General features: G+C 35.2%; 1 protein-coding gene across 1 annotated transcript; it reads left to right on the forward strand.

Annotated features, from left to right (window-relative positions):
- The first annotated feature begins 2,815 nt into the window (after window positions 1-2,815).
- On the forward strand, window positions 2,816-5,302 carry LOC140814093 (F-box protein At1g10780-like). Its single transcript, XM_073172962.1, has 4 exons — window positions 2,816-3,077; window positions 3,537-4,281; window positions 4,378-4,658; window positions 4,859-5,302. Exons 2-4 carry the CDS (start codon window positions 3,540-3,542, stop codon window positions 5,093-5,095), a joined length of 1,260 nt encoding a protein of 419 aa, XP_073029063.1. The 5' UTR covers window positions 2,816-3,077; window positions 3,537-3,539; the 3' UTR covers window positions 5,096-5,302.
- The last annotated feature ends 4,074 nt before the right edge of the window (window positions 5,303-9,376 follow it).

Genomic DNA, 9,376 nt, shown 5'->3' on the forward strand with positions numbered 1-9,376 from the left:
TCAAACTATATTGCAAATAAAACATTAGAAAAATTTGTAAAAGAGCATCTAGATTTCATATGTTCTCAATGTTTATTTTCACTCACCGAGAATGTATTATATGAAAATGATATTTACCGACATATTTTAAAAGGAACTTGTAGAAATGTGAGCTTTGGATTGCGGATACTTATGGAGACATTAATTAAAAATAATTTTTTTTAAAAAAATTACAAATAAAATAAAATATCATATTAGGGCATTTTTAGCATATATCGTCAATTCAACCAAATAATTAAATACGATTCTTCTCAGTTCCAATGTCAATCTCTAAATATATTTTTCTCGACTCATTTGCGACCACATTTGAAATTTTTCATCTATTATGATTGACATAATTTATTTAAGTAAAATTCCAAATTCACACTTTATTAATTTAATAAAATTAACATAATAATAATTGAGTTATATTCGAATTAAATCCGACATTGATATGATTCCAAATCCATTTTCGAAATCATTTTTCTAAATCAAATATATTTCCCACAAATCAAATAATCACATCCGAAAGCAAAGCAATTTACTATCCCACCCATACTCCATCCCCCACAATTTCATCAAGACAAATTTTGAAGGGGTTGGCAGTCACGGCCAAATTCCCTCACATGTATGCCCCGCTAAGTTGCAGTTATAATAATAATTCACAGATAATTAGTAACTATGACTTAGTTAATGTGGTAATTAACTAAGAAATAGACCCTAGAAGGTAAAAAAAAATATCCCGAGCAATTGCAATAATCGAGTTCATTGATATTCATGGTATAGTAGATGCTATCACACATAGAAAAGAAATGTCACGATATTTTTTTTACAAATGCTAAAGTGATGGAAAAGAAAAAATATCTTTTGCATATCCTGTCCGAGTAGATACCGTTACTTTCTCTCGAACCATATTAATATTATTTTATTTGATTGAAAAATACTTGGAAGATGAACATGTTCACATGCACTAGGTTGATAACCGACAGCAGAAGGCATTCTACTTAATAAGGCTGATACTTCGGATCTTGTTTGTATGAAACGGAGATAAATAATAGGTAATATTTAAACAATTTTCACAATTTTTTCATTTGAAAATGAGGTAAAAACTTCTTAATATGTATATACTTTCATCATATATAATATGTAATTGGAAAATAGATAGAAAAGAACGAATCAGACAATATAGGAAGATAGAAATTAAAGAACAAAAGTTAAAAGTATCCACGAGAAAAGAAGGATAATTCGATCCTACCCCTGCAGGCAGTGTCTGCAGATGTACATCCAAGGGTCAGAATTTTTTATGGCCCAATTTTTTTTTTTTAAATTTTTTTTCCCTATGAAGTGGAATCTCAACCACTCATATGGGATGTGGACACTGCCCCACACCCAGGATCGAACCTACCAGAAAAGAACTACTTAAAATGTTTCTATATGCAATTTTTTTTTTTCATAAAATAGAAATTTACATTTTTGTGAAATAATCGGTTAAGTTTTAGCATATCTAATGTTTGTGTTTAAAGCTATGGAAGCAAATATATGTGCACTGAAATAAAATGGGATCATATAAAGCTCAACTTATCAAATAAGTCATTGTAATAAAATATAGATTAGTATATAATTCGGAAGAGGGGGAACTCGGAACTCAAAATAAATCTTTGGAGATCAAAGGAATCTCCTCATTTTGTGAAAAATGATAAATATATTTAACAAATTAACTGAACCAAATCATTATGCCAAATGTCGAATGCACTTGCGCATTCTCGTGCTTGTTTTGCTATTTCTTTTCCTATTTTTTTTCTATCTAAAAATGTGAGAATTATTCGTTTTGATTAGTAAATCTTGTAATCTCAACTAGATTCGTATCCAAAAATCGATTAAAGTATCTTACTTCTTACACTAAACAGTGACTCTTGCACTAAACGGTATTCACTAATTTGAAGTATATCCATTGTTAAATAATCAACGAGAGTCACAAGCTAAATTTTGGCATTATGCAACTCATTGTTTTTGTGATCGTGTTACTTTGATTTTATAACACTTACCATTTCTTATATTAATTGAAATAATAGCGTATATTTGATAATTTTTTATAATCAAAATATTATTTAGGTGAAGAAAGTGTCGCTTATTAGAATAAATCATTAAATTTTAAATTATACAAGTATGAAGTCAATTTACTTTAAAATACAATATATTTTAAACAAAAGGGACATCTAGTGGGGAAAAAAATTTAGAAAGTAGATGTCAAAATAAAAACATTTGCACATAAATTGCTTAAGAAACTTCAAGACGAAGTTCTAATGCTAAATCAAATGATCTCTATTTTTGACAATAAAGTCCACATGATCATGTGTGGACCTCATCCCATGACATTAGATCAATTGGAACTCCTCCGGGTTTCCGTCTCGGTTCAGTGAGTTCAGTTCGTCCCCAATATCAGGTTTCGAAACTTAGTGCAATGACAAATTTCTAATTGATAGTGCTTCTGTAAGGTCTGGTTTACTTGTTTCATCATCCATCTACTAAGGGTTAAGAGAATTATGGCTAGGATAGTAGGTAAGGATTATAGAGAAAAGGAGTGACTCTTTTTTCCGTGCTTGGAAGCCGAGTTGAACTTTTAGTTAGAGTCAGTTTCTAATTTTTTTCAAAATAAATTAATCTACGGGGTTAGAAGCAATGCAAATTTGCCAAAAAAAAAAAAAATCAAACAAAAATTACTTTCCTTAATTAATTTTTTTTTAAAAAGATATTTTTGTGCAAAAATGTAGAAATTCAAAGCGATGAACGGTCGAAGTATTTTAAAAAAGATTGAAAACAAAGGTAGGCGGGCTTCGAAGTTTTGCGTGCAATTTCGTTTTCTCGAACTCCAAAATCTCTCTTTCGAAATTTGAAAATATCCCCTCATTCTTCTTATATAGCCGTGCCCAACACTTCCGCCACTCCTCTCTCTCTCTCTCTCTCTCTCTCTCTCTCTCCCCATTATTTCCATCGTTCCTTTGAATCGAAGCGAATTCTAGTCGTAGTTTCTTTGCTGATCAGGAACTTTAATCTTTGTGGTAAGTCAGCCAGCTCCTTTATGTATCTTCCGTTTGTTGGGTGCTCTTTAACTCAGGCGAAATGTGTGTGTAATTGGGTATCGGTGTGTGCGATGCAGATTTATCGATGTTTCTTTATCTGGGTTGTTATCGGAATTGTTAGCATTCATTCAAACTGCGATGACTGTTCATTCTTGAAAATTAACTAGGAATGTTATTAGTTGTCAAGAAAATTTATGTTGGTGCTTTGACTTGATTTTGTTTATCTCTAATTAGGCGTGATGCTGTTGTGGTGATTGCTTACTTTTTTTTTTATTACCGTACGCTTCAGCTAAATCTGTTTGGTTTTGTGTATGAGATGAACCCTGTTACTTTTTTATTTTGTGGACTTAATGGGTAATGTATGCTTGAATTTTTTAAAGCTTCCCCGTGTTTTGCTGTTTTAAGATTGGACGTGAAGTGTTTGGTTATATTCCCCAGATAATGGAGTCGCTACCTGATGCTATAGTCCAACAAATTTTATCCCTAATCAGCAATGCTAAGGATGTAGCCTCTTGCAACTGTGTCTCCAAGAGATGGAAGGAATCATTGCCCTGTTTGAGGAGTCTAATTTTTCCCAGGAATCTTTTTGACACTCTCACCAATGGAAACACTCCTGATGCCATAGTGAGACAAATGGTTTTGTCTGTTGTTAAGCTAGAAGAACTTGTGGTTTATTGTCCATTTTCGAGTTCCGGCCTTGCGTCTTGGCTATCTATAGCAGGACCCTCGTTGAAAAACCTTGAGCTCCGAATGGATAATATAATTGAGCACCAGACTTCAACTGAAATCCCTTCGAAGTTGGATTGCATCAGAGTAGCTTCAAATTTGGAGTCTCTTAAACTTTGGGGTGTTTTAATGGTCTATTCTCCAAGATGGGATGTTTTTCATAGGCTGAAGAATCTTGAAATAGTTGGTGCTAGGTTGGAAGAACACGCACTTTCTGTTGCTCTTCGTGCTTGTCCTAATTTGAGCCAGCTTTTGCTTCTTGGTTGTGAAGGGTTGAGATATTTTTCCATTGAGAATCCTCATCTTGAGCAGTGCAAACTCGATTTTTTCGGAGTAGGCAACTGCTCGCTCACGATCAACTCAACAAAGCTTGAGTCGCTTGAAGTACAAGGTTGTAGTTTTATCAGGGTTTGTGAAACTCGATTCTTAACAAATCTCTCCATTGCCAACAATACAGGTGCTCTTTTCTCGGCTTTTAGGTAGTCATATGTCCAATTTCTTGTTCGACACAGTACACTATTTGAATTTTGATAATTCAATTGATGCGTTATAGGAAGAGTTTATATGGTGGATTTTGGGAAACTCGTGGCATTGGAAACATTGTCCATAAGGGGTGTGCAGTGGTGCTGGGATGCGATTAGCACAATGGTCAAAATGGCAAGTGAGGTTAAGCACCTCTACATGAAGGTCGAATTTACCGGTGATTCCGAAACACTTCTCCCTTTCCCTGAGATTGACTTAGTCGACTTCTTTAATAGCCATCCAAAGCTTCAAACTTTTGACATTCATGGTGCCATGTTTGCTGCTCTTTGCCAAAAGAACAGCCTGAAAAATGTAAGTCCCTAAATCGAGATCCCAGGAAGCTTTTAATTTTTTGGTGTTGTGTTCTTACACATCGATTTGTGGGATATGTAAAAACACACAGGACAGTGAATTTGTAGGCACTTCTTAGATGGATGACGATTCTCAAAAGGTTTCAGTTAATGCTTTTTGACATTCTCGTTTGAACCAAGAAACATTGTTCTATATTGCAGGTTGACTCCAGGTTTTTTATTCCATGCCTCGAGCAGGTTGTGGTCACTGTAAGATCGCCATTAAATGCTGAACAAAAGATGAGTACCTTGGATTCATTGATAAAGTATGCCAAGAATCTAAGAAAGATGACAATAAAGATTCTTCAGATGAAGAGCAGCCATAGCAGTGCTGATGATTTCTTCGAGGATATTTGCAGATTCAGATACATGAATCGCAAGATTGTTTCTATTGAATAGCTATTTTTCAATGGCATCTGTTTTTGAAAAAGGATTATTAACTCCTGTTCTAATTCTAGACATTGTTTTCTTTACGTTTTTGTTACTAAGAGTTGAATATTGATGTCACACTGATTCGAGGACCAAAATACACAAGTTGGTCCACGGTTTTGGCTAGAATGGATGTAAGGAAACGTAATTGACTATTTGTTGATTCATATTGTGTTTGAATATAGTTTTGGATGACAAAATAATTCAAAAAGTTATGGTTGTTCAATAAATTTAAAATCAAAGAACGTTGAAAATTAATATCTTAATCGGTTTGATTCTATCTTTGTTTTTTTGAATTGTTTCGATGATCTAACGTGCATTTTGTTTTTTTTTTTTTTTTTGGTATTTGGCCCGTAGTGTTTTTGATTCTTAATATAATTGTAAACTTTTATTTCACATTTATAATTAGGTTGATTATGTTATTCACTATAATGGTTTGCAATTTATGTGTCACATTTTCATTTAATAAATTTTTTTATTTACATTCTTAATTTTGAGCATTGAAAGGCTTTCGTTGTGAATATTGTTTATGTGAAGTTATGTTATAGACATCGAGTGAATATTAATAAAATACAATACAACGTAGGATATGGTAATTATTAAAAAAAATTGGATACCATGAGAAGAACGCAGCTGCTTTATATGTGTAATTGTACAAATATATTAAATGTAAAGTGAATTTACATCATCGTATAATAAATAAATCTAAATGCATTATCTGAATTAGGGTTGTAAACGAATCGAACCGATTCAAAAACTTTCAAGATAACTCGATAAATATTGAGTGAGTCTCATGTGAGACCGTCTCACGGGTCATAATCCGTGAGACGGGTCAACCCTACCCATATTCACAATAAAAAGTAATACTCTTAGCATAAAAAGTAATACTTTTTCATGGGTGACTCAAATAAGAGATCCGTCTCACAAATACGACCCGTGAGACCGTCTCACACAAGTTTTTGCCTTAAATATTTTATTTGCGTTTGAATTTATCGAACACAAACTTGTTAGAAATTTATGGGGTTTACAAGAGCCAAAAATATTTTATTTGATAGTTCACGAGCTGTTTGTGATTTTTAATAATTTATTAATATAACTTAATTGTATATTGAATATGTTAGAGTAGATGCCCTGCAAGTCAACTGTTGACTAGGGATTTTATTGACTCAGTTGTAAAGAACAATCTTTATTTTCATATAACTCATTATTTCATGGTTTGTTATTTCTTTATCTGTATACCCATGTTATCAACATAGATAAAGACATTGATTATACTTTAATACAAATGAAACGTAATTCGATGTTGAAACTCGTTTGTAAACACTGTATGATCTAAATTCGTTTCTAGTCGATCCAGCCGCCTAAAACATGGATAAAGATCGCTTGAGCTTGAGACTAGCATCTGTGATGTTGTGTACTGCGTTTCTTAGTAAGGGCATAGAAAAAAACATACAGATGGGTAGTCATATGATGATTATACCGAGCAACCCTCCCTCGGACTTTCCAAGTGGTTATCATTCATCGAGAGGATAAGTCCGTGGTTATGATTGTACATCATTAGTCCTTACGACCCGGGACAACACTGAGGATCTATATGCTACGGCTGTGCTTTGACTTGTTTACCGGCTCCAGGAGAGTCATCAGGTGGCGAGGTTGGGTACAGTTGCGACACATATAAGAGCCAGTGCATTGTAGTCGGGGATTCACCGCTCACCTACGGGTGTGGATATCTTATGTGATCTGATGAAATAATTGTGCATGGAATCTCTGGCCAGAGTAAGAGATGTACGTTGGAGAAGGAGTTCTCCAAATAGTCCACGCGATACCACTATTATAGTTATCACATAGTTATCGAATTAATATGCAACCCTCGATTAACCAATGGTTGCAGATTCAATCGGAATATATGAGATGAATGTACCGTACTGTACGTTAATCATAATCGACTGGTTCTTGCAGGCACTATCAGTGATACTGTGGGGATCCGGACGCTAATCAAGTTCTTAATCATCATTGGGACTAATTAATCAATTATAAAATAGGGTCTAAAATTTTTTATTTTTTTAAAACTGCGGAACGTAGTGAAATCAAACTAATATACGACTCAGTATAAAATAAAGTACATGTCCTGTACCGTCTACAAACCAGTAAAACTAAGGTACAACATCTATATATCAAGTGTCACACCCTATATACATCCAAGTCCGAAGTCTCCACTCTATCACGATCTCTCCTCATCTCCTGGACCCTGATCCTGTCCCACCTGTTGTCATGTACACATACAGACAAGACAACAGCCGGATAACTCCGGTGAGAATAAATCCCAGTATAAATCAACGAAACATGCAATCATATAAACAAATATAAAGCATGTAATCAGGTAACAGATATATGTATCAAAATCTGAAACATAAGCAATCCTAGACTGTCGACAATGCTCATAACTCTATCATTCAGACTAGACTCAATCCTAGTCTAGGGATCCCGGTTTCCAGATGTGGTGTTCCTATATCGAATTCCGTAATAGAAGGAACTCTGATCCTATTACTCGATATAACCAAATATGGTGTTCCTATATCGAATTCCGTAATAGAAGAATTCCAATCCTATTTACTCGATATAACCAAACATCCGGTGTCCTGACCTAACCGTCATGGACTGTAGCTCTATCGCTAATATCCTTATCTTGAGACATCGTGCAATGTGCCCGTGGCGATCCCGCCACTATCAGGCACTTCCGTCCCAAGATTTCTATACTATCTTGTGACATCGTGCAATGTTCCCGTGGCGATCCCACCACTATCAGGAACTTCTGTCACAAGATTACTCATCTACTACCTGTTATCTATAATTCCAGAGAACAAGTACATCAATCAAATCAATGCAAATATCAATGCAATAAAGTAAAGTATGTGATTTAGGGAAACTCAAGTCTAAACCGACTCAAGTCGATCTCCCAGTACCACATTGACTTATACCTTTCTTTTGTCGGTTTCTGGCTCAGTCGAAGTCCTGAATTCACAGTCTGTCTGGCAATGACAATATCAATAATCTTATGTCAATATACCTTTCAAATCAATAACAATCTGATCAATCTGGATTTAATCCAAAATCAACAGCATAATGGTACAAACTCAGTATCTCCGTCAATACAATATCCTCGTATCACAGTTACAATCCATAACCCATATCCAATACAATTCGTGATCCAATCACAATTCAAATCTGTCTGGTATAAATCAATATACCCTAAAAATTCATAACAATTCCAGAATCAGTCCGTTTCTTAATCTGACTTCGATTCTATGATGTCTCATATGTCAAGAACAACATATATGAGTTCCATTCAATTCTGACAATAACATAATTCTAAAACATGTCAAAACATAGTAAAAATAACGTCCAGTTGTAGCCTACGTCGATAGGAACTCAATACCGAAGTCGGATTCAAAATCAGACGGACGGATTTCTCGTAAAAGGCGTAAGGATTTTCAACAAATTCCCTCAGACCTTTTCTCGATTTCTTGTGTTAAATTCTGAAGGAACGAATGGCTATCATACATATATATACCATGCATGAATTCGACGAGGCGGCACAATTTCCGCAAAACACGTATCACCGCGGGTGCGGTAGCTTCAAGACCGCGGGTGCGCTCATGCTTCGGCAGCACTTTCATTTTCTGAAATTCGACGACCGTGGGTGCGGTCTTGTTTGCACCGCGGGTGTGGTCTTGTTTCTCACCGCGGGTGCGGTCTCAGTTTTTCAAAAATTGCTACCCTACTGGACATGCACCGCGGGTGCGGTGTCTTCCTGAGCGCGGGTGCGGTGTTGCTTCGGCAACACATTCTGAAATTCAAAATAAATAGCCGCACATTCTCTTAAATCGTGTCTCAGTTGGTCATTTCGTAATCACGTTAAATTATAAGTCAATAATCCTTGATTAACAGTGATTAATTCTCGGGCATTACATTTCTCTCCCCCCTAAGATACGATTTCGTCCTCGAAATCACGTGCATCTCATTCGTATCAATAAGGAGTATATATACAAAACTGTATAAGAAATTTACATCAGTGAAACAATGCTGGGAATTCTTGTCTCATATCTGATTCAGTCTCCCAAGTGGCTTCTTCGATGCCATGACGAGTCCATTGAACTTTCACAAGAGGAATCGTCTTCGTTCTGAGCTGTTTTTCTTTACGATCGATAATCCGGATCGGTTTCTCGACATAACTCAATGTCTCATCCAGCT

Source organism: Primulina eburnea, chromosome 15, assembly GCF_022965805.1.
Source record: "Primulina eburnea isolate SZY01 chromosome 15, ASM2296580v1, whole genome shotgun sequence".
NCBI classification, from domain to species: Eukaryota; Viridiplantae; Streptophyta; class Magnoliopsida; order Lamiales; family Gesneriaceae; genus Primulina; species Primulina eburnea.

Excerpts from the sequence above, each read along its gene's own strand:
- LOC140814093 (XM_073172962.1), top strand. The coding sequence starts at position 3,540 with ATGGAGTCGCTACCTGATGCTATAGTCCAACAAATTTTATCCCTAATC. Across the intron at positions 4,282-4,377 it reads CTCCATTGCCAACAATACAG|GAAGAGTTTATATGGTGGAT; the intron begins GTGCTCTTTTCT and ends GATGCGTTATAG. Across the intron at positions 4,659-4,858 it reads AAAAGAACAGCCTGAAAAAT|GTTGACTCCAGGTTTTTTAT; the intron begins GTAAGTCCCTAA and ends TCTATATTGCAG.